The 26,443-nt window shown below is 43.1% G+C and overlaps 1 protein-coding gene across 5 annotated transcripts in view; it reads right to left on the bottom strand.

Moving 5' to 3' along the window:
- The window catches only part of WWP1 (WW domain containing E3 ubiquitin protein ligase 1), a 248,013-nt gene that overhangs the window by 67,477 nt on the left and 154,093 nt on the right, over positions 1-26,443 (bottom strand). For all 5 annotated transcript variants that reach the window (XM_040354574.1, XM_040354575.1, XM_040354576.1 and 2 more), the window contains 3 exons: positions 10,492-10,635; positions 10,344-10,410; positions 2,758-2,939 (listed from right to left, as the gene is read on the bottom strand). In XM_040354574.1, the coding sequence (XP_040210508.1) occupies positions 2,758-2,939; positions 10,344-10,410; positions 10,492-10,635 (393 nt within the window). The remainder of the gene's footprint in view (positions 1-2,757; positions 2,940-10,343; positions 10,411-10,491; positions 10,636-26,443) is intronic.

Below are 26,443 nucleotides of genomic sequence, written 5' to 3'. Positions count from 1 at the left end.
ATATCACCGTTACCACAAATGATCTTGTGTGGGAAAAAAAAAATGCAAAAGGACTGCATGTTGCTAAGGAGACAACATTTTGTGGTTATGTGGGTTAAAGTGGATATATCATTAAGATTTGCACTTTACACGGATCAAAAGAAAATTCATCAGTATTACCAACAATTTGCTGCTCCCAGCCTTGATGAGATGATCAGTACTGCAGAGAGCCTACTAGGTTTCAATAAGCAGTGCGAAAACAGCATCAATAGGGCCGCCCCCCAAAAATATAGAACCAACGCAAGCCATACACTAGAACAAAACGTTTATAGTGCAATAAATGAACACCGACAGGCCTCTTTAGATTATATTACATTAACGCATTTTACATTTATATTTGAAAAGCATTAAAGACCATTGTTTTTTTAAATGGGACCTGGCACAAAAAGCCTGTGTTGTAAGCTCAGTCCCTGTGCTTCAGTCTTGTGACAGACTCTTGCACTAAAGCCAAGATGAGTTTATTGCATAACTCCCCCATCTCTATATCCAGCATGCCATAGACACTTAAACAGAAAGAGCTTTACCAAGCTCTACCTGCCGCAAAAATAAAAAATCTGCTCCAATGCCTCCATTAATCCTACATGAGAAAGAATTTAAAAAATCAGAAGGCTGAGGCTGGCAATAGCAATTTTTTCTAACACATTACAGCTGAGCAGAACCGAGAAAGAAAAAAAAATAAACCCAACACACAGCCATTAATGTCTAAACTGCTGGCAACAAAAGTGAGTACACCACTAAGGTATGAATGGGGAGCAAGTGTGTTTAATTTGATGTTATCGCTATCACTCTCACACTGGTCACTGAAAGTTCAACATGGCACCTCATTTCAAAGAACTTTTTGAGAATCTGAAAAAAAAAAAAAAATTTGTTGCTCTACGTAAAGATGGCCTGGGCTACAAGACTATTGCCAAGACCCTGAAACTGAGCTGCAGCATGGTAGCCAAGACCATAAAGAGGTTTAACAGGACAGGTTCCACTCAGAACAACCCTTGCCAGGGTTGACTAAATTAGTTGAGTGCACGTGCTCAGTGCCATATACATAGGTTGTCTTTGGGGAAAAAAAACATACGAGTGCTGCCAGCATTGCAGCAAAGGTTGAAGGGAGTGGGGAGTCAGCCTGTCAGTGCTCAGACCATATGCATCACACTGCATCAAATTGGTCTGCATGGCTGTCGTCCCAAAAGGAAGACTCTTCTAAAGATGATGCACAAAAAAACCCGCAAACAGTTTGCTGAAGACAAGCAGACTAAGGACATGGATTACTGGAACCATGTCCTGTGGTCTGATGAGACCAAGATAAACTTATTTGGTTCAGATGGTGTCAAGTGTGTGTGGCGGCAACCAGGTGAGGAGTACAAAGATAAGTGTGTCTCAGTCAAGCATGGTGGTGGGAGTGTCATTAACAGGGGCTGCATGAGTGCTGCCAGCATTGAGGGGAACCATGAATACCAACATGTGACATACTGAAGCAGAGCATAATCCCCTCCCTTCAGAGACTGAGCTGCAGGGCAGAATTCCAACATAACGACCCCAAACACACCTCCAAGATGACCACTGCCTTGCTAAAGAAGCTGAGAGTAAAGGTGATGGACTGGCCAAGCATGTCTCCAGACCTAAACCCTATTGAGCATCGGTGGGGCATCCTCAAATGGAAGGTGGAGGAGCGCAATGTCTCTAACATCCACCAGCTCTGTGATGTCATCATGGAGGAGTGGAAGAGGACTCCAGTGACAATCTGTGAAGCTCTGGTGAACTCCATGCTGGAAAATAATGATGGCCACACAAAATATTGACACTTTGGGCCCAATTTGGACATTTTCACTTAGGGTGTACTCACTTTTGTTGCCAGCTGTTTAGACATTAATGGCTGTTGTGTTGAGTTATTTTGAGAGGACAGCAAATTTACACTGTTATACAAGCTGTACACTCACTACTTTACATTGTAGCAAAGTGTCATTTCTTCACTGTTGTTACAAGAAAAGATACAATAATTTACACGAATGTGAGGGGTGTGTGTGTATATACATAAAAAAAAATATATATTAATATAAATATAATATATATATATATATATATATATATATATATATATATATATATATATATATATATATATATATATATATATATATATATATATATATATATATATATATATATATATATATATATATATTAGGGCTGTTACTGATCAACATTTTTCTGTTCGATTAACCTTTTTTTTTTAATCGATTAATCGACTAATTTCGATTAATTATAACGCACATACAGATCAAACTACTTTTAGCTGATCTCCTTGCAGGCCGATTCCCAGTGCAGCTGCCAACCACTGGAAAAATGGATAGCAAGATACAAAAAACACACAAAGGCAGCGCTCGATGGGAATAGCATTAAAACTTTTATAGTCTTCAAGTAGGTAACCAAATAAATATTGCACTGGAGATAAAATCGATGTAGCTACATAAACTGTAAAAATGTTGGGAGTAATACCAAACGGTACCAAAAGCAGTCATAAAAACATGTAGCCAAGTATGATATATATATATATATTCTTTTGTCACACATCAAAACTGCACAGCATATTGCCATGTTGAGTGCTTGTTTTAAATAATGCTGTTCTGTTAGTGTTCCTCTTTAATAGGGTAGCCCAAGAGGATGGTTAGGGAAAAGGAAAGGTGACAGGTGTTTTGTTTTTTTGTTATTCTGCAGCATACATACCAGTTCGAGTGCCAGCCTGGGCAGAGGGTGGATTTGGTGCTGGTGTATTTTTGGGTCTAGATGCAATGTGAGAAGGGGAGTGACCGCTGTCTCCGTTTGCTATTTGCGCATTGAAGGCATTCTGCTCTGTGTAACTGGATGCAGTTTCATTAGCTGTCCCGTTGGGAACATCACCGGCAGATCTTCAAAGGGGATATAAAAGACTGTTATTAATTTACAAGAAATAATATGTAAATATACAGTTAGTGGAAACTGAGACACAGAAAAACAACTGCTTTATACTCGATAGGGAATCCTTGGCCTTCTGGCACAACATACACCAGGGTTGCTTTTAAAGGCCTAGTTACACTGGTCAATCAACCCATTGCAAGTCAGGGAGAAGGATGCACCCCAGAAAACCCTACACCACTGTGTGCACATCACTATCTTTTACTACATTATGCATTATATGCATAGTAAAACATCGCCCTCCCCACTACATAAAAAATTCTCACGGTCTTTGACTTTTTTCATATAGTTTGTAAGTAAAAAAAGAAGTTTGATTTACCTGAAAATTCAAGATATTGGAGTACAGTACAGGCAGAATATTTCCACAACATGGGTTAAACATGCACATTTCTGAACACTGGCAAAGCCAGAGGACACACCCAACCTGTAACTTGCACCCCTATAACGCTACCCTACTTTGAGTACTCGGTTTTGTACTGAGCAAAGGAACCAAGAGTAAACAAAGGGATCAAAAAGGTAGGGTGTCCTGTACTGTACGCCAAAATATTTGGAGGCCAGTCAAAATATTCATACACCATGGGACATCCCCACGCTATAAATAGGAAGGATGGGCAACAATGATGAAAACAGAACCTACCAACAGGCCCAACAATAAAGGATCAGAGGAGCCAACCTCAGAGAGCCACCGCAAGAACTTTCAGACCAAAACGCTGCATCAGCGGAAGATTGGAGGTCTAAATCTAAAAAAAAAAAATCTAAAAAAAAAAGTACGAATTACGAAGTACGACCGGGTGGCAGCTTTACACAACTGGGCTACAGGGACTTGGTGTTGAAAAGCCCATAATACTACCTCCGGTCTGGTAAAATGGGCATGCAAAATGTCTCTTTTACAATGCAAACTATTGCAATCAGATTTTGTATCTATAGTGCACAGGGGGCCTTATAAGCAGGGCGTTCCTTGTGAGGTCCAGAGCACAGGATAAAGAGGGAATCAGTCTGTCTGATTGGAGGAGTATCCTATTGGCTCTGACTACGTCCACGCAAAGTAGAGATTTACTTTGGATGCTTAGCAGCAAGACGCAAGGATGGAAGGACAATGTGCTCTTTGAGGCGGAATGCTGAGACCACTTTTGGAAGAAAGGCTGGCCTTGGATGCAATACCACCTTGTCGTTGTGAAATATGAAGAACGCCCCTTTTACAGAAAAGTGCTGCCAGTTCAGGAACATGATACTTTGTAAGAGAGCCACTACGGTAATACTCCAGATATATTCAACGGGTGGTCTCCTGCCGGGAGAAGACAGTGATTATTGCTAGTGGCTATCGCATGCAAAAGCCGACTGGTTGTACCAAAGTTGATTGGTCAATCAACTAGGTATATTTAGCCTCCTCCTTCAATAGTTCCAATCTGGGCCGGTCCCTGCTGAACCAATCGAGATTCAAACAGCCTATGGCTAGCCTTACTTGTAAAATTCCTTTGCTTGGAATACATTACATTAGTCCTCGATGACTGGCGTGAAGCAGCAACTTTCAGGTGATATAACACTGGCAAACAAAGCTGTAAGGACAGCCCTAGCATAACCCTTCATACAGCAAGCAATACACAGTGAACCAAAGATTAGAGGGGAGGGAATTGTATCCTGTAATGTACTACAAGAATTTTTTTTTCACAAGTAAAAACAAAAATATTTATTAATTGTAAATTACAGGACACAAGATATTGGTCTTTCAATGATTGAAATGTCCAAAACCGATGAAACTGAGGGGTGAGCAACAAAAAGGCAAAAATTCTGACAACAGCTTAAAACACACTACACCCCAAAATTGGCATCAGAAAATTGGATTTTTCCTTCAGCTTACCTGTAAAATCCTTTTCTTTGAGTAGATCATGGGACACAGAGCAGCCATAATAGTTATCATGTGCGTTATATGCCACCTATGGGTCAATGGACACTGGCAAATTAATCAAGTAGGAGGTCCTCCCCTATATAACCGCTTCTATACAGGAAGTACCTTAGTTATGTAGCAAAGCAATGAATATCCCAAAAAAGATGGGAGGGACCTCTGTGTCCCGTGATGTACTCCAAGAAAATGGTTTTACAATTAAGCTGTAAGAAAAACCAAAATTTTCTTTATCGTACATCAAGAGACACAGAGCAGCCATAAAAATTACTATGTGGGATGTCCTAAAGCAATGCCCCTGTGGGGAGGGAGACACAATGACAGAAACTGCCACCTGAGAAGGACTTATTCTGTCGCACGTCACATACTGTGGGCAAAGCAGTATCCTCCATGGCTTTGATATTCATTGGATAAAATCCTGTTAATGTATGTACCAAAGACCATGTAGTGGCCTTAAACACCGGAGCCTGGTGACAGATGGCCCAAGATGCCCCCACACACCTGGTAGCGAGTGCTCTCACCAAAAAGGGGTGGGGACCTTGCCCGTTCGAGCCATAGGCTTGAATAACTGGTGGATCCAATGAAAAAAAAATTGTTAACTTGGATGCCTCCTGCCCTTCCTGGGATCTGCTGGCAGCACAAACCAGGATTCCTCACCTGCGCTGAAAATTCAAGAAAATCCTGACCGCCTAAACTACCTCCAGAGTATGCAGCGATCTTGCTCTTGCCAACTGAGGATTAGAAAAGAAGGCAAGACACTGTCCTGATACAAGTGAAAACTAGAAACCACTCTAGGCAATAAAGATGGATGCAGATGCAACATCATCTTATGATGCAAGACCAAGATCGGCTCCTTGCATGAGAGAGCCGTCAGCTCTGACACTCACTGAGGTGATAGTAACCAAAGAAGCCACTTTCCAAGTCAAGCACTAACAATTGATTCAAAAGGTGGCCTCTGCAAGGACAGTCAAGAGCAAATTCAAGTCCCAAGGACACAAGAGTGGCTTGACAGGCGGGAAAATGTCTGCGTTACACCCTGTACGATGTATGAATCAAGGAGTGAGATAGAATGGCCTCTGGAAAAAAATGGATAGTGGCGAATCTGACCCCTAATGGTACTTAAGGTCAATCTCCTTTTCCCTACCGACTTGAGGGGAAAAAAGACTCCCACTCACATATCTGCGAGTGCCTCTACCTAACTTCACCCCAGGCATAAAATATTTCCAAGTCCTGTAATTGAAGCTCCCTGAAGCCAGCTTCCAGGAGCTCAACAGTGTAGAGACAACAGGACCCAAGACCATTAGGTCCAGCTGGACTGGAAGTGTCCAAGGCCATGTCAGGGTACGAAGCCCTCTTGGCATTATTTGGCCAAATACCATTTTGGTGTTAACACCCAAATTAAAAGAAGCTGCAGTAGTTGAAAACTGGGGAAGGTGACAATTAGGGAGAACTGTTCCATACGGTGTTACCAGTGCATCTAGCCCTATTGCCAGTAGGAATCTTGTGCCAGACACAATCTGTCAAACTTTTTGTAGAACTTAGAATCCAGTAAATTCACCTGCAGAGTTTTCAAACATTGGCAGATTGACAAAAAATGTCTCAGGAAGCAGGGGCTGCATGGTCCCGGCATTAGTTGCTCATGACTGGAAACCCCCGTAATTTTTCTATACCTGGAATAAGTACTGGTGACAGAGACAGCACCTGTTTATCTGCCCCAGAAAGAATGTGGTTCACCTTCCTGAGCCGCACAACCCCTGGTGCTGCCCTGGTGGTCAATATATGCCACTTTAGAGGCATTGTTGGATAGACCTACAACTGATTTGTTCAATAATCCAGAGTCAGGTGTACTGGCCAAGATCTTGCAGGGTAGTATTTTCTCCTGTGGAGACCAAGTCCACTGAATTGTAGTCACCTTCAAACCAACTGGAGAGACTAGCACTAGTGATTATTATCTTCCAAACTCCTGAAAGAAAGAATTTCACCTTCTCCAAATTCCAAACCATCAACCACCAATTTGAGCTCTGCAATACCCCGGAAACAGAGTCCTCTGGCAACCCAATACTTGGATCCTCATGTTCCAGACAGAGAGAATGTTCATCTACAAAAAACCTTGAGTAGGACTATACGTAGAAATGTATCAAATGAAAAACTGGAACCAACAGCTTCCTGAACAAAGATTATTGAGGTATACTAGGATTGGCACCCCCTTCGTTTTCAGCAAGTCCAGCACCAGGGCTGAGAGCTTTGTAAACCCTCCAAGCTGTAGCAGAGGCACAAAAATAAAAAAACACGACTTTGCACTGCAATTACAAAAACCCTTGATGAGCCTGTAAAAAAGCGGAACATGAACACATGCATCATTGATGACCAAGGACCCTGAAATCTACCTCTCACAGAGGTAAACACTAAATGGACAGAGCCTATCTGAAACAGAAGGAAGGATGTCCAACGGCTCTGATGTTCATGGTGCCTCACATGTGTGTTACAATCACCGTTTACAGTTATGCTCATTTTAAGGTACTGGCAGAATTTATGATTTCTTGGCCATTTTTCAGAGAATATGAATGAGAACACAAAAAAAATTCTTTCACTGATGGTGTTTGGCTGAAGTCATATATTATCAATCAACTTTAAATCATAATGAAAACAGAAGCTACCCAAATGACCCTAATCAAAGGTTTACATACCCTGGCGATTTTGGCCTGATAACATGCACACGAGTTGACATAAATGGGTTTGAATAGCTATTAAAATGGTAACCATCCTCACTGATCTGCTTGTATGTAATTGGTGTGCGTGTATAAAATTTCAATGAGTTTCTGAGCTCCTGACAGACCCTTGCATCTTTCATCCAGTGCTGCACTGAGGTTTCTTGATTCTGAGTCACGGGGAAAGCAAAAGAATTGCCAAAGCATCTGCGGGAATAGGTAGTTGAACTGTATAAAACAGGAAAGGGATATCAAAAGATATCCAAAGAATTGAAAATTCAAATCAGCAGTGTTGAAACTCTAATCAAGAAGTGGAAAATTAGGGGTTCTGTTGAAACTAAACCAGTCAGGTATACCAACTATAATTTCAGCCACAACTGCCAGGAAATTTGTTTGGGGTGCTAGGAAAATAACACAAATTAGTTGAGGTGTAATACAGGACTCTCTGAAAAGATGTGGTGTGGCCATTTTCAAGTGCCTCCTTATTGTGCATCTTGAGAAAGATGGGCTGCATGATCGAGTTGCCAGAAGAAAGCCATTACTAAGCAAATGCCACAAAGTATCCCACTTACATTACGCCAAACAGCACAAAGACAAGCCACAAACCTTCTGGCACAAAGTCAGTTGGAGTGATGAGACCAAAATTGAGCTTTTTGGCCACAACCATAAACACTACATTTGGAGGAGTCAACAAGACCTATGATGAAATGTAGACCATTCCTACTGTGAAACACAGAGGTGGACCGCTGTTTTGGGGATGCGTGAGCTACAAAGTCACAGGAAATTTGGTCAAAATTGATGGCAAAATGAATGCAGTATGTTATCAAAAAATACTGGAGGAACATTTGCATTCATCAGCCAGGAAGCTGCGTATGGGACGTACTTGTCATTGGCTACAGCAGAATAAAGTTAAGGTTCTAGAGTGGCCATCTCAGTCTCCTGACCTCAATATCATTGAGCCCCTCTGGGGAGATCTCAAACATGCAGTTCATGTAAGACAGCCCAAGAATTACAGGAACTTTTTTGCCAAGAGGAATGGACAGCTTTACCATCTGAAAAGATAAAGAGCCTCATCAACAAATATCAAACTGGCTGTCATTGATGTTAAAGGCGGCAATACACAGCATTAAAAACTTGGGTATGTAAACATTTGATCAGGGTCATTTAGGTAGTTTCTGTTGCGATTATGATTTAAAAAGAGTAAACACAGTTAATAAATGGTTTCAGCCAAACACTAATCATGAGCCAAAGAAAAGTTTGTTTTTTCATTCATATTCTCTGAAAAATGGCCAAGAAACCATAAATTCTGCCAGGGCATGTAAACTTATGAGCACAACTGTACATGTGTGCAGGACCTGCAAGTGCGTTTGCCATTGTGTGTAAGCACGGTGGGACAGGAGTGCCTAAAAAACTATATATTTTTATTTATTTACACTTTCTTTAACTTCTTCAGACCCGCGCTATAGCCGAATGACGGTTACAGCGCGGACCTGAAAATCCAATTGGACGTCAATTGACGTCCGCCCCTTTGGGCGTTCCTCGCGCGCGCTCGCTCCAGAGTGCGCAGCGAGGAAACTTTGTGTTGGCCGTGTCCCTTGGACACAGACAATTACAGTTCGCCGTGAACGGCCAATCAGAATGGCCGTTTGCGATGCGATCTGTGCGGCCAATGAGAGATGATCTCATATGTAAACATATGAGATCATCTCTCATTGCCGTTTTACACAGAGACAGCGTCCTGTCTCTGGAGAGGAGACCGATCTGTGTCCCTTGTACATAGGGACACAGATCGGTCACCTCCCCCAGTCACCCCCCCTCCACCTACAGTTAGAACAAAATGCAGGGAATACATTTAACCCCTTCCTCACCCCCTAGTGTTAACCCCTTCAATGCCAGTCACATTTATACTGTAATTAGTGCATATTTATAGCACTGATCGCAGTATAAATGTGAATGGCGCCAAAATTGTGTAAAAAGTGTCCGATGTGTCCGCCATAACGTCGCAGTCCCAATAAAAATCGCAGATCGCCGCCATTTCTAGTAAAAAAAAATATAATAATAATTCTGTCCCCTATTTTGTAGGCGCTATAACTTTTGCGCAAACTAGTCGCTTATTGCGATTTTTTTTTTTTTTTTTTTACCAAAAATATGTAGAAGAATACGTATCGGCCTAAACTGAGAAAAAAAAGTGTTTTTTGTTTTTTTTTTTAATCGGGATATTATAGCAACAAGTAAAAAATATTGTATTTTTTTTCAAAATTGTCGCTCTTTTTTGTTTATAGCGCAAAAAATAAAAACCGCACAGGCAATCAAATACCACCAAAAGAAAGCTCTACTTGTGGGGAAAAAAGGACGTCAATTTTGTTTGGGAGCCACATCGCACGACCGCGCAATTGTTAGTTAAAGCGATGCAGTGCCGAAAGCTGAAATTTCACCTGGGCAGGAGGGGGGTATATGTGCCCAGTAAGCAAGTGGTTAAAAAAAAAAAAAGGAATATTTTGCTGTCAAAAGGAATATTAACATCACATGTGACAGCAATAACAGTGACAAGTACTCTTTAAAGAGAAAGATCAGGGGGTCTATTAGACCCCCCCCCCCCCATCTCTCCTTTGGGCTCCAATACAGAATTTATCTAATGCTCCATTTCATCCACATCTCAATGCTCATAGGCAGCAAACATCAAATAAATCATTGAGTTTTGCGACAACCTGAACCCAGTTACATCAGAGTCAAAATAATTCTTCTCATACCCAGTTCGAGCATCTGAAGAGGATTCCCCATTCTCGTGAATTGCATCACCATTCTGCTGGATTTCCACTAAAAAAACAAAGTGTTATAACTTAATTGAGAACATATTCAAAGGGTTGCTTGATTTTCAGTACAGTAGCATACACTTACTGGGAGAAGGGTCTGTGGAATTACATGATACAAGAGACTCTGGTTCTACAATCAAACCATCTAAAATGACGGTCAATTCACCCGTCTGCACTGTGCCATGTTTGCCATCCAATGAAAGCTTTAATTGCTCTTTTACTCGTTCCACTGCAAGACAAAAAGGTAAAAATTTAACAGACCTTCAAGAAAAAAAAAGTATGAAAAACAATTTAAACTGGTATTTATATAGTTCCAACAATTTTATGCAGCTCTTTACATAGTATACATTTATGTCAGTCCCTGCCCATAAGGAGAATACAATCTAAGGCCCCTATGGTATGTGCATACTTACACATACTAGGTCCAATTTAGACATGAACCAATTAACAAGGGTGTGGGAAAAAACGCAGTACCAGAGCAAACCCACCCAAATACAGGGAGAACATGGTAGTAGAGCTGCACGATTAATCGCGGAGAGAATCGCGATCTCGATTCTCCCCGCAATTCTTCTGTTTCACGGCCGGTTCCACGTAACCAGCGTGGAACGCAAATGGCGCCAATATCGGAACCGACGTCAGCAGCCTGCGCCGCTGGATGGATGCCTGGGCTTCTCTTGCAGATCTGTACAACTGTAGTGTGTATCCATGCGCCACCCAGTGGTTGCCGGCGGTACTGCTTCTGACGTATTAATCTTTCTCACAGTTCTGTACAACTGTGTGTATCCATGCGCCACCCAATGGTTGCTGGCGGTACTGCTTCTGATGTATAAAAAAAAAAACAAAAAAAAACAGCGATATGTCTATAATGTTAAAGACCATATAACTCCTATGAAAAAAGCAGAATCAAAGTTTGATTCTGCTTTTTTCATAGGAGTTATATGGTCTTTAACATTATAGACATATCACTGGTCTCTTTTTTATATATTCATATTTTCAGATAAATCACAGGTTTATTTATTTATTTATTTGGGGGAGTTCTGGCATTCAGTTTTTGAGAATCGTGAGAGAATTGTGATCTTTAGTCTAAGCAAAAGAATCGTGATTCTCATTTTGACCAGAATCGTGCAGCTCTACATGGTAGTGTCCTTTTTGGGATTCAAACAGAGGACCTTCGTGCTGCAGGTCAGGACTTCTAACCACTAAGCCATACTACTGCCCACACAGACTTACACATTGGACATAAATAATCAGTACAGATACTTTATACATAAATGGAATAGTTTCCTACTATATCTATGCATTCTCTGTGCTTCTCATCCAAATCTCTATCACAGCTGATTGCTCTCCAATTGCAAGAAAAACTTTTACTACTTACTCATGTACAAGTTTAAGCTTTGTTTTGAGAAGGACAAGAGGTTGGAGTACTGAAAACAAAGATTTATTTATATCCTAATTTTTGCAAGATGGCGCAAAACCACTTGGGTATGCTGCCACATTCTGGTGCATAAACACTGGCCAAAAAACAGGCAGGAATACCCCAGCCATATCGGCTAAACCTCACTTGGATGACATGCAATGAGGAACAGAGCAGGATCGCTGTGTCCAGAGATGTACTGCAAAAAAAAAAAAAAAAAATGGGGGAAACCCCCTACAGAGCCACCTGCAAAAACTTTCGCCCAAAATTGGTGTTCATATGGGCGAAAAAAATCTACGAGGTAGCAGCCTTACAAACTTTTACAGGAAGAACCAACACTCCTGTTGGAATGGGTCTTTACCAGAAAAGAAAGAACCTTGCCCTTACTACTATAGACATGAGAAAACCAAACCAACACCAAACATCACCCACCGCGACAGAAGGATGGAAACGTGGCAATTTCCCCCGTGTGGGAGACGGACTGGAATTTGGCAGCAATCAGAGGCCTTCTTATCTTATGGAAGGAAGCAGATCAGGGAGGCATGGATTCGGGCTGCAGCTCTTCGCTCCAGGGCCATCACTTCTTCTCCAGGCCGAACAGGAAGTGGGTCCTGACTAAGACCCGATTGACCAGATGGTCTTAGGACACCCGGCCAATCGGGTCTCAGGAATTGCTTCCTGATTGGCCGGGAGGAGAATTAGGAAGATAATAGCGAATATTAATTTGTTATTATCACACAAGTGGGTGGGCTCGGGGCACAATGCTCTGCGCCTCGAGCTCGCCCTTTTTTGAAGCCAATTAGAGCCTCAGGCGCTTTAAAAAAAAAACGACACATTGAAATTCATGCGTCCGGCTCCACACATGTAGATTAGAGGGTCGGACGCATGAATAGGCCGCCACTGGTGGATTGTGAGGTGGCCTGACTCTTGCGAGAATACTTAAGGAATACGCTGAAGAACCAAAAAGACAACGTGTGTAAGGAGCAGCAAAAAAATCTCTGAGGCTCAAAAGTTGAAGTCTACAAAACAGACAACACCAAATTAACCACTTGAGCCCCGGAAGATTTGGCTGCTCAATGACAATAGCACTTTTTACAATTTGGCACTGCGCTGCTTTAACTGGTAATTGTGCAGTCATGCAATGCTGTTCCCAAACAAAATTTGCACCCTTTTTTCCCCACAAATAGAGCTTTCTTTTGATGGCATTTGATTGCCTCTACGATTTTTATTTTTTGCAATATAAAAATGGAAAAAGACCAACAATTTTGATAGTTTTTACTTTTTGTTATAAAACAAAATTCAATAAGCTCAATTTTAGTCATACATTTAGGCCAAAATGTATTCAGTCACGTCTTTGGTAAAAAAAAGTCAATAAACGTATATATTTATGGGTTTGCGCAAAAGTTATATTATCTACAAACTAGGGTAAATTTTCTGGAATTTACGCAGCTTTTAGTTTATGACTGCCTATCTCATTTCTTGAGGTGCTAAAATGGCAGGGCTGTACAACCCCCCCTCTCCCCAAATGACCCCATTTTGGGAAGTAGACACCACAAGGAAATTGCCGAGAGGCATGTTGAGCCCATTGAATGATACGTTTTTTTGTCACAAAAAAAAAAAAAAATACACATAGTTGTCACCAATTATATTTTTCTCATAAATGTCATTGTTATATGTGGAATTGCACCCCAAAATACATTCTGTTGCTTCTCCAGAGTACGGGGATCCCACATGTGAGACTATTTGAGAGCCTAGCCACATACAGGGCCCAAAAACGGAGCACCGCCCCAAATTACCCCATTTTGGAAAGAAGACACTTCAAGCTATTTGCTGAGAGGCATGTTGAGTCCATGGAATATTTTATATTTTGCCACAAGTTTTGGCAAAATTTATAATGTGTAATATACACACACATATATATATATTTTTTTTTACACAAAGTTGTCACTAAATTATATATTGTTCAAACATGGCATGGCTATATGTGGAATTACATCCCAAAATACATTCTTTCTGCTGCTTCTCCCGAGTATGGGGATACCACATGTGTGTGACTTTTTGACAGTCTAACCGCATACAGAACCCTGAAACCAATCTCACCGCCTTCAGGCTTTCTAAGGGCATACATTTTATTCCTCACTGTCTATCACAGTTTTGGAGGCCATGAAATTCCCAGATAGCACAACCCCCCCCAAATGACACCCCCCCCAAATGACACCATTTTGGAAAGTAGACAGCCCAAGCTATTTACCGAGAGGCATGGTGAGTATTTTGCAGATCAGGCTTTTTGTCACAAAGTTTTGAAAATAAAAAAAAAATAAAAAATTCATGTGTCTTTCCCTTCTTCATTTTCAAAGACAAATGAGAGCTGCAAAATCCTCACCATGCCTCTTGGAAAATACCTTGGGGTGTCTTCTTTCCAAAATGGGGTAATTTGGGGGTGTGTTGTGCTATCTGGACATATCATGGCCTCCGTAACTGTGATGGTAGTGAGGAGTGAAATCACCATTTTACGCCCTTAGAAAGCCTGAAGGCGGTGCTTGGTCTTCGGGGTACATGGCTAGGTTCCCAAAAAGTCTCAATGTGGTATCCCTGTACTCAGGAGAAGCAGCAGAATGTATTTTGGGGTGAAATTCCACATATGACCATGGCATGGTTGAGCAATATATCATTCAGTGACAACTAAATACGTTTGCAATTTTCCCGAAACTCAAGGAAAAAGACAAAATATTCCATGGACTTAACATGCATATCAGCAAATAGCTTGGGGTGTCCATTTTCCAAAAATCGGTCATTTGGAGGGCTTTGAACTGTCCTGGCATTTTATGCACAACATTTAGAAGCTTATTTTACACATCATCCACTCTAACCACTTGAAGACAAAGCCCTGACACTTTTTGTTTACATTAAAAAAAATTTTTTTTTTTTTTTGCTAGAATATTGCTTTGAACCCCATCTCAGGGAATGTAAATATCCCCTACGATAGCAATAGGTGGTGACAGGTACTCTTTTTTTATTGGATCTCCCCTCTGCCCTCACAGCATCTGACCACACCAAGATCGGTGTAAAAATGCTTTCCCATTTTCCCAATGGCGCTGTTCATAAAATGCTCCTAGCTTCCGGTTTCTTAGGCCATAGAGATGATTGGAGCCGTTCTGGTCTTTGATCAGCTCTATAGTCAGCTGGCGGAACCACCGGCTGCATTCCCAGGTTCCCTGTTGGGACAGGAGAGCCAGAAAAAAACTTTAGAAAGACGGGGGGTGTTCCCTCCCACTGCTTGTTAAAGCAGTTCATAGGCGAATTAGACGCTGGGATTGCTTTTACATGAAAGCCGACTGCTGGCTGAAAAGAAAGCTACCAAGATGATACCTAAACCTGCAGACATCATTCTGGTATAACCACTCAAAGTTCAGCAACATACCAGTACGTTGCTGGTCCTTGTTGGGCAGATAGAAAACACAGCTTCTTATCTCGTTTGAGATACATATAGAAGAACAGGTCTTTTTTCCTCCCCATCTGCTCTGTCTGGGAGACCAGTAGACCATGTCAGCTGAGATTGCTAGAGGTGTAACAGTGATCATAAAGACAAGAAAACCTTCTCTGGTCAATACTTTCTCCAACTTCATAAAGCTAGAGTGTGTCTTATTATAGGCTTACATCTAGGTAAAAGTGTCAAATTTTAAGATGTAAAATGAGTAACCGATACATTTTAGTATTTTTATACAAAAACAGATCACACTCTTTAAAGGATTAGAGACGGTTCACACTGGGGCGGCATGACTTCGGGGGCGACTCGGCAAGGCGTCCTGAAGACGACTTCAGAGGAGACTTGCAAAATGACTTCTGTATAGAAGTCAATGCAAGTCGCCCCCAAAGTCGTACAAGAACCTTTTTCTAAGTCAGAGCGACTTGCGTCGCTCCTATTAGAACGGTTATATTGAATAGAATGGGACGCGAGTTGTCAGGCGGCTGAGTCGCCTGACGAGTCGTCCCAGTGTGAACCGGTTCTTAGTAAAGGACCTTTTTTTTTCTTTAAAATAACAAACATGTTATACTTGCCTCCACTGTGCAGTTCGTTTTGCACAGAGTGGCCCCGATCCACGTCTTCTGGGGTCCCTCAGCGGCTGTCTCTGGTCCTCCCCACAAGTACTGACCACAGTCATGCGAGAGAGCTCGCATGGTGGTGAGTAATTGCGGGCGCGCTCCTGTGATACAGCGAGCGGCCATAGCCGCTCACTGTATCACTCGGCCCCGCCACTGACGTTTCAGCTTATAAAGAATATATGGAAATGAAAAAACAAAGACAATGTATTAGCTGTATAGGCCAATCTCAGTGAATCAAAACCTTCTCCCTACCATCCTCTTCAATTAATATGAGATTGGGGAAGGTGAAACGGGAAGGTAAACAATTCAGCCTGCTACAGTAAGGTCACAAATTCCCACTCCTTATTTACACCGTATTAAATTTCACAGACATATCCAAATATTTTTCCTTCTACAGTGCAGACATGTATAATACACAAAAGTATAACACCCCAACCCCCCCCCCCCCCCCCGGCCAACTAATCGATTATGAAAATAATCGTTAGTTGCAGCCCTACTCCGAATAAAAAAATATTTATCAGAGTAATTTTTTACTGAAAAAATAAATAAATCTAAAGGTTGTTATGTGAGCAGTTGTTGGAAAAAGCCCTGAGCCCGACTTATTTCTGATCAGTTTGCCTCCACATGATAAAGATATCACACATCCTCTACTCCCCTTTGACTGACAGCTTTCCTCACAAGACCTAGATGCCCAGAGTACTACCTAGCCAGAAGGCACCCCTGTAATTTATATCTAAAAATTACTTATCAATGGGGATGTCAAATCTAAAAAAGCTAGAAGGCAGACTTCAGGGACGCATTCGTCACCTCGCATAAACATAAGAGGAAATCATCATCCAGAGGCAAGCACAGGATTATGCTCCTGGAGAGTAAAAGCCCTTCTGGCCTGTGCTCAAAGACATTCTATCCTTCCTATGTTTGCAGACACCAAGATGACATTTAATAGCGAGCGCTGGCAATGTTTGCAATGTACCCTGGAAAAAATACATCAGGAATACTATGTAAAAATCCTAAAAGTAAACTGCAGGTGAGCAGGCACCAAGCAGACCCATTTACAATTCACTATGACATGTCCATTCCAACACTTCCATAATTACTGATAAAAGATGCACACATGGCAGTAGCACTCAGAAAATCTGCAAGGTGAATTTACACTGGACCCCATTTCCCCAGTCCCGCAATACCCTGGGTCGCCGCAGCTTCATCTCCTATCCGTACCTCTTAGTGTATACATATAGGAGGCATTCTATTTCGACAGCACTGTCCCATAGACAGCACTGACCAATCAGACGCCGTCTAGCCTGTCCTGTCAGCGCTGGAGAGGAGATATCGAGGAGAGAAATCAGGAAGATTTCAAATCCCCAGACCGGTGAAGTGGCGTCCCAGTGTCCGACAACTGGGGATCACAGGACTCTAGGTCAGGGAAGGGTGATGGGGAGGGGACTGGGGAGGGGGTCCAATGTAAGTTCACCTTACAGATCTTCCTGTAAAGGGGACCTTACCCTTTAACGGTTACAACTACTTAAAAAAAAAAAAAAAATAGATTGTTCTTCCCTAACTATTGGAGAGGCTGCGGTGAAGATGGCACACTTATGCACATATGGTGGACCTGTCCTAAAATATCTACATTCTGTGACAATATCTTTACATTTATATCATCAGTATTGAAACAGCACACAATCCCTGATCCTGCTTTGTCTCCAGTCCTACTAACCTATGATAAACCACCAACCTTTTATAATACACCGCATATTTGCTGCAAAAATAGCTGCATCATGGAAATCGACCAACACTAAAATTCCAATGCTCTCACTCAGTTTGAGTGTACAAACCCAATTTGAGCTCATGTTTACCTTTATGTTTCATTTTACAAAGTTCCACTCCCCTCTGTCTGTCTTTTTTCTCCCTTCTGTAAGAGCCTGAATGAATGAATGAATGAATGAAAAATTTATATAGCGCGGCACATGCGAACTGAATCGCTTCTGGGCGCTAGTTGTTAGTGTCTCATGCCTTTCAGAAAAGCAGGGTTTTGATCTGCCTTCTGAAAGACAGGTGGTTTTGCTCCAACCGAATGCTGGTTGGCAAAGCATTCCAAAGCCTGGGGCCCTGGAAAGCAAACCTTCTTTCTCCTTTGGACTTGTATTTGGTTTTAGGAACCTTGACCAGATTTTGGTCGGTGGATCGCAGAATGCGGTTGCAATTGTGCGTTTTGATCTTGTCGCAAAGATATCGAGGAGCCTTCCCATGGATGCACTTATGTGTCAGGCAGAGTGCTTTGAATGCAATTCTGTCTTTCACTGGCAACCAGTGAAGGGATCTCAGCGAAGGTGAGATTGATTCCCAAGATTTTTTCCCAGTCACAAGTCTAGCGGCCGTATTCTGTACGACTTGAAGACGAGCGATTTGGTACTTGGGGAGCCCGAGGTAAAGGGCATTTGCATAGTCCAGTCTGGAATTCACGATTGTTCCCACCACGACTGCTATGTCTTCTTTGGGAATAAATGGAATAAGTCTGCGTAGAAGGCGCATCAAATGGTGCGTCCCGCTGACTACTGACCCTATTTGTGCGTCCATTGTCATGAAGGTGTCAAACGTGACTCCTAGACTTTTGACTTTGGAGCTAGGGGAGATGGTCTGACCCAGGATGGGCGAAGGTGTCCAGTTAGTTGTCGGTTGTCTCTTCCGACTGGCATTGAACATAAAGAGTTCTGTTTTAGCGCTATTGAGTTTGAGATAACTCTTAGTCATCCAGTTTTCTATTGAAGAGAGACATTTCTCTAATCTGAGCTGATGATCCTTTTTTTGGCAGATGCGAAAGTACAACTGCGTGTCGTCTGCATACGAGTGATAGAGTAGTTCTTGGCTACTGATAATATCAAAGAGAGGACGAAGATAGATATTAAACAGCACCGGTGATAGGGGGGATCCTTGGGGGACCCCACATGGCACCGCGCGTTTTTCTGACGTGAAAGATCCCAGTTTCACTGTTTGTGAACGGTTACCGAGAAAAGAGGAGAACCATGGTAAGGCATCTTCTGAGACTCCGGCGACTTCTGTTAGTCGTCTCAGTAGCAATTTATGGTCTACTGTGTCAAAGGCTGCGCTTAGGTCCAGCAGAACCAGGAGACACGATTCTCCTTCGTCTGCGGCCTCGAGCGCATCATCCCATATTTTCAGTAAGGCCGTTTCTGTCCCGTGTCCGGGACGGAACCCGGATTGAAATGGATCGAGTAGGTTGTGGGTATCCAGATGCTGTTGCAGCTGATTTACCACCACTTTCTCCATTATCTTGGACAGAGCATTTAGACCTGTTATGGGACGGCGGTGAGTTGGGTCCATAGGATCCAAATTAGGTTTTTTCAAGATCGGCAGGATTGTGCCCTCTTTCAGCAGGGAAGGCACTATGCCTTCCTTAAATGACTGATTTATAAGCTGTGTGATCGGAGGCGCCAGGATGTCGGCACATTCCTTCAGTAGCTTGGTGGGAATGATGTCATTGGGTGCTGTGCTGTTGCGCAGCGCACCAATGAATTTTTTTGTGGTATCAATGGAGATGGGTTCCAAAGTGAACTTAGTTGATTGTAGAGGCGTTCCGTCGGTGTTTTGATTGAAGAGGGGGCTGAGTGGAGTATTGTTTTGCCGAATACTTACCCGAATTTTTTCAATTTTGTTGATGAAGAAATCCGATAGTTCATTGCAGAACTCTTGGGTGTCTGAAGTGGGGACTTCAAGACATCCCGGATTCATGGTCTGGGTGACCATCCTGAAGAGTTCACGTGGGCGATTCATTGCGCTGTTAATCACCGTGGAAAAGTGAAGTTTCTTGGCTTTGAAAATTTCCTTGTGATATCGTGTAGTTACTGCTTTGTAGAAGTTGAGGCGGTCTTCTGAAGGACTTCTTATCCAGGCGGCTTCCGCCCTTCTGCGCTCTTGCTTCAATAGCGACAGCTGGTTATTGAACCAGCTGGACTTTTTTGCCCGGCTGCGGACTTTGCGCTTTGGTGCTGCTAAGTCGGCTGACTGTAGCAGAGCTGCATTTATGGCATCCAAAGTATCTGAGGCTGCTAGCTGAGGAGGAATAGCCCCAATTCGGTTTCCCAGGGTAGATCTGAAGAGTTCCGAGTGGAGCTTCCTCTGAGATCTAGCCCAGTGTATTGTCACCGGCTTGGGTACTTTCATGACTAGTGGAATTCTGGGAATTATGAAGCTAATTGCATGGTGGTCTGTCCATGGCAAAGGTTCAATACCCAGAATGTTTATTTTCAGATTTTGTCTGAAAATTAGGTCGAGAGTGTGACCTGAAGCATGCGTGGGTCCGCATATAAGTTGCTGAAGACCTAATCCTTCCAGGTGGTCGATGCAGGCATCCGCGATGGGATCCTGTGAGGAGTTGGCCCACAAATTGAAATCCCCGAGCAGCAAAAGATGATTGCTGTTAAGGGAGTAAGTGGATATGAACTCCGTTAATGCTGAAATCAAATGCGATTTGGGCCCAGGGGGCCTATAGCAGAGGAGAATGTGAACGGTCTCCTGAGAGTGAGCTTGAAGTTGAAGCGTAAGAGTTTCCATAAAAGGTAGAGGATTTTGAAGGACCGGTTTAGTGATTGCAATATGAGACTTATGAATCACCGCCAGGCCTCCTCCTCTTTGCCCTATTCTATTTTCCGTTAGGATACGATAATTTGCTGGTACCAGTTCTCCAAGAATGGTGTTGCAATCGTCTGACAGCCAACTTTCTGTAATGAAGAGGCAGTCCAGATCGTTTTGTAGTAAGAAATCATGGATTTCTGATCGGTGTTTAACTGCTGATCTAGTGTTAAGCAACGCACATGATATGTGCTTGAGCTGTGTTGAATGGTTGAAATTTTTGATGATCGATCGTCGATCGATTCTCAAAAGTTGATCTGATTTTAAGGCTTTTTTGGTGACGGCAGGTAATATTGTTGCGAATTGTCTCAGACCCCAAATGGTTTCCGCAGAGTATCGCAATTTAACCATTGTTGCCAGTCACCGTGGGCGGGGGTGCGGGTGATCGGTGAGAGAGGATTCGGAGAATCCTCGCTCTCAGCAGTCCTTGGTCCAGAGGAAGGCAAAAAAACCCTGGGCAAGCTGGCCAATGTGCTGCGGCAGGGAAAAAAATTCCTTCCTGATCCCTAAAGGCGATCGGCTTCAAGCCCTGGGTCAAAGACTGCTGAACTTAATGAGGGGAAAAAGGGGGGGGGGGGGGATGCTGGGTGTCACTGTTGCTGGGGTGCACCAAGATGGCCGCCAGGCAAAGATACAGGACCCAGGCTGGGGGGGCAACCAGGTTGGTAAGAAAATGATTCCCCCAATCTGGTTGCTTAGCAGGGGGGGTGGAGGGGACCTCTGGGGGTGCTGAAGCCGCGGACTTTCCTGAGGCGCGGCGGCCGCGGAAAGTAGCAGGCTGGCGCGGGCGTGTAAAAAACGCCGAGAAGCGCCGAGAATACACCCAGGTGGGGTGTCTAGGGGCCACCACAATCGTGGGTGGCCGTGCGAGTGGGGATGCCGAGCCCAAGAGGGGAATAGAGAGCCGCAGTGAGGGGTCTGAGTAACGGCTGCCCTGAGAAGGACGGCCGTCAGTGGTTCCCCTGGATGGTAGGCCCTGAGAGGCAGGGTCTTACCTGCGGCGAATGAAGGAGTCCACGAGGAGAGAAGAGAGCTGGATTCCTGGTTCCCAGTAGTTCCTAGTAGCTGTTCCCTGTGCAGGACAGGTAATGGTAGTCTGCCTAGTAGCTGACTGTCAGGTCTGGGTGGGAGCAGGCTCGTAACGGAAGGTCCGAAGCACCCTACTCCACCTCTGACACTGACTGACTGACTGACTGACTGGCTGTGTTCCTAGTATCTGCGGCAGGAAGGGGCTGAAACAAAGCCTATGTCTTAATATCACTTACATTTTACTAGGCATGACATTTAAGCCTGTAGGATTAATGGATAATCTGTACTGTACTTCCAAATTCAATAAATACAATTGAGAGTAAAAAAGAGGATTTTAAATAAATATTTATATGCAGATTACCTCCTTTTAGTGCCGGTTTATACTAGGGTGGCTTTAAAGTTGTCCAACTCTGAAGTCGCCCCGCAGAGCACGACCTCCGCACGACTTGCAAATGACTTCTTCAATAGAAGTCAATGCAAGCCGCTCCAAAGTCACACCCCCCCCCCCCCCCCCCAAGTAGTACAGTAACCTTTTTCTAAGTCGGAGCGACTTGAGTCGCTCCCATTAGAACCGTTCCACTGCACTGCATGGAGAGCCAAGTCACCCGACAGGTCACCCCAGTGTGAACCAACACATACTCATACACTACCCCCACCCCCGCCACACACACCTGTTCCAAATTAACACGGGACCTACATCTAAATACAGAACATGGGAGTCTGGCAAAGTTATTCATATAAAATGTTAAGGAATGTACATGCCAAGTACACTATAAGCAAAAAGGACGTTTAGGTTACTAATCCAGAAAATAATCAATATACATTAAATCATGGTCTCTAAAAGCTTGCCATCATCAACAGTAAACCTTCATTTCCTCCTTTGACCTTTCGCATAGGCATGTAAAAATCCTACATACAATTTTCTAGGAGAAAATATCTGAGGGGGGTTCCTTTACCAAATGTTGACTGCGATGCACAATTATGAAAAACAAAAAACAAGACAAAGAAACAAAAAAAAAAAAAAACACACGTCCAATGGTTCACAACCACTTTAAGCACAAAATGTGTACATCTAGATCAGGCATGTCCAAAGTCAGGCCCGGGGGCCAAATGCGGCCCCCCTGTTGATTTAATATGGCCCCCCTGGGTATTTGGATATATATATTGTTTGTGGCCCCCAGGGCCACAAAAGATATATACTGTATTTATTGCCGCTGCCTTGGAGGGGACAGGGAGGGGGCAGGACGAGTGCCCTTAGATTACATGAAGAGAATCTCCTGTTTACTCAGCAGCGCCTCTATTGAAAGTCCCGTCTCCTGGGATGCCATTGGACGACTGTTCTATCTATCATAGGAGGCAGGACTTTGTATTAAAGAGGCCACAGGATAAACAAGACATTCTTCTGTTTGTAATCTGTCGGCACTCGTCCCGCCCCCTCCCTCTGCCCTCCGAGGCTACAGATGGGCATCGTTCAGGCTGCACTGATGGCAATGGTAAGGCTGCATTTATGGCACATGTGAGGCTGCATTTATGGCACATGTGAGGCTGCATTTATGGCACATGTGAGGCTGCATTGGTTGCAATGGTGAGGTTGCAATGGTAAGGTTGCATTCATGGCAATGGTAAGGCTGCATTCATGGCAATGGTAAGGCTGCATTCATGGCAATGGTAAGGCTGCATTCATGGCAATGGTAAGGCTGCATTCATGGCAATGGTAAGGCTGCATTCATGGCAATGGTAAGGCTGCATTCATGGCAATGGTAAGGCTGCATTCATGGCAATGGTAAGGCTGCATTCATGGCAATGGTAAGCCTGTGCATGTTATACGCCGATATATACGATATATCCAAATAACACGCCCAAGCTCGTCCTAAGCCGCGCTCTGGGATTCGTTGGGGCCACAAATAAAATATATACAGTATATTCAAATAACACGCCCAAGCACATCTCTTCACCACACACAGCCACAAAGGCAATAGAATTCTTGTTGGGCCGTGTATTAGTGCTCAGACGAACACACTTAGACAGAATTCTAATGGTTCAAAGAATGTCAGGCAAAATAGTCGGCACTTACACATGTTCACTTAATCAAATCTGTCCCTCTTTGAAAAAAGTTTGGACACCCCTGATCTAGATAGACCCTCTCTTTGCACTTAAAGGCCAACTCTGGGCACAAAAAATATATAAAAAACCCTTGCAGTGGGCATTCCTTTTCCAATACATTCATATGAATTGCTATAGCAATCTTATCACACACCCTGTTACAATAACAACTAATAAAACATATCATTGGTACGGAGATAATAGAATTGTGCAGTTTAAATAATTTCTGTAACATTGGCTTATCTCAGATGTGTTCATGCTAATCTAGTTGTGTTTAAGTTTTTGCTAATAAAGCTAGGTAAGGAAAAAGCAGATGGCATTACACAACCCACTGCTACAAAGTACATTATATAAAGATGCCCATGCATCACTGCTAATTTTGACAAATTTCGATTTAGTTGTAGCCACAGCCTTGACCAACATGCCATTTTGGTTTTAGTCATATTTTAGTCATGTGAACGGTTTTAATTTTAGCTGTATTTTAGTCTACTAAAATCTCCAGTACCCACCTGAATGAACTTCCACTTTTCTGAGAGCTTCGCCTGTCAAAGCCCCAGCCCCGACTCTATGGGCAAGCTGCACTAGCTGAGAGATGCCGAGAGGCTCCCTCTGTCTGCCTGCGGTCTGGGCTTTTCAGAACAAAACCCTGCAAACCACAGAAGAGGAACTCCTCCATCGGATGCGTGTCTGTCTGGATGCGACGTGGTAAGTGTTTACCGTCCCAGCAAGGCAGCACTGTGTAAAATAACAGCCTCCCCAGACAGTCCAGTTCTCTGTCCTGTACACTCCCTTAGGGCTGGTTCACACTGCTGCGTGGTGCACAATCGCATGTGATTCTTACCGCAAATCACATGCGATGTTCGTGCAATGCGATTTTAGCCACACAGATAGTATGGCTGAAATCGCATCGCATTCGGACTAAACTCGCACAGGATTTTTTTTGTTTGGTGTGCACCAGAATAGGATCAGATGGGTGTTCACACCTATGCGATCCGATTCATGTCTAAACTGACAGTTCGCAGTGCGATATGCGAGCTGAAATGGGGGTGTCAGGTGCGAGTCGGGTACGATGCAGGAAGACGCAGTGGATTCGCAGGGTTCCCGCATCGCACTAATGTGAAACTGACCTTTTGCTACCATTCACATCCCTATCCCCACTTGCAGGTCACCTCCCCATCCCAAAGCATAATGCACCGTCACTCCCATTTACTTCTCCATCCCCACTTGCAGCCTGCAAAGGCAATAGAGATTATAGTTTTTTTTTTTTTTAAACTGCTTGCTGACCGTATAACTCTACCTAGAACCTGATCCAGCACTTCTGGGTAGGGGGCGTGCGCACAAGGCTGTCCTGTGGTGTGACAAAGCACAAGCCAATCAGCAGGTGCCAGCCAGTAGATGTCCGCTGGCACCCGCTGATCGATGGACAGAGATACAGAACGGAGATCTACCTATGTAAACAAGGCAGAGCTCTGGTCTGAAATGGGAAAAGTGATGGATTTTGTGTCCCCTGCAAAGCAGGGAATAAAATCCATCACTTCCCTTAGTAGAAGCAGCATGCATAGTAAACACAAAAAAACACTGGTAAGGCAAACACTTAACCCTTTCCAAGCCAGTGCAATTAGTACAGGGATAGTGCAAATTTTTAGCACTGATCCCTGTATTAGTGTCAATGGTTCCAACAAGTTGCAAGTTGGTGTCAGAATATCCGCTACAATATCACAGTCCTGCTACAAGTCGCTGATCACAGCCATTACTAATATACATTTATTTTTATTAAAATTCCAGTACATATCTCATAGTTTGGAGACACTATAACTTTTGCGCTAACCAATCAATATACGCTTATTGGAATTTTTTTTACCAAAAATATGCTGCAGAATACGTATTGGTCTAAAACTATGAAGAAATTAGATTTTTTCAATATTTTATGGGATATGTTTTACAGCAGAAATTAAAAAAATATTTAAAACGAGAGGAAGAACAGGGACGTGTGTAAACACACACATCCCAGTTCGGAGAGGAACCACGATCTCTCATCTCCTATAGTCGGTCCCATCCCCCCCAGTTAGAACACACACACACACAGTGAACCCCTTAATCGCCCCCTAGGGTTAACCCCTTTCCTGCCAGTGACCTTTTTAAAGTAATCAGTGCATTTTTAATGCACTGATCGCTGTATAAATGCCAATGGTCCCAAAAATGTGTCAAAAGTGTCCGATATGCCCACCATAATGTCGCAGTCCAGAGAAAAAAGTAGATTGCCACCATTACTAGTAAAACGTCGATTTAGAAGGACTGGGGGGGGGGGGGGCTTTTTAAAAAATTACAACATTTTGTGTGTTTTTCAAAATTGTTGCTCTTTTATTGTATATAGAACAAAAAATAAAAAAATAAAAAACCGCAGTGATGATCAAAGACCACCAAAATAAAGCTCTATTTGTGGGAAAAGAGGATGTCAATTTTGTTTGGGTACAGCATCGCAAATGGCATGGTGAATGAGCAGTCAATTCTTCCGGGGCTGAAGTGGCTAAAGTAACGCAGTGTCGTATCACATAAAAGGGCCTGGTCATAAGGTGGGGTACGTTTTTCCAGAGGTCAAGTGGTTAAAGTTGCACTTCGGTTTATCAAAAATAAATATTTTTGTTTGTTTAAACTTGGTTTTATTTATAAAGATTTTATACATCACAATGGCTAAACCTGTGTCTGTAGTGCATTCAATCCTTGTTACCATAATTAATAA

This window comes from Rana temporaria, chromosome 5, assembly GCF_905171775.1.
Source record: "Rana temporaria chromosome 5, aRanTem1.1, whole genome shotgun sequence".
Classification (NCBI taxonomy): Eukaryota; Metazoa; Chordata; class Amphibia; order Anura; family Ranidae; genus Rana; species Rana temporaria.
The sequence above is the reverse complement of the archived record's forward strand: the minus strand, read 5'-3'. Positions and strand labels throughout refer to the sequence as shown.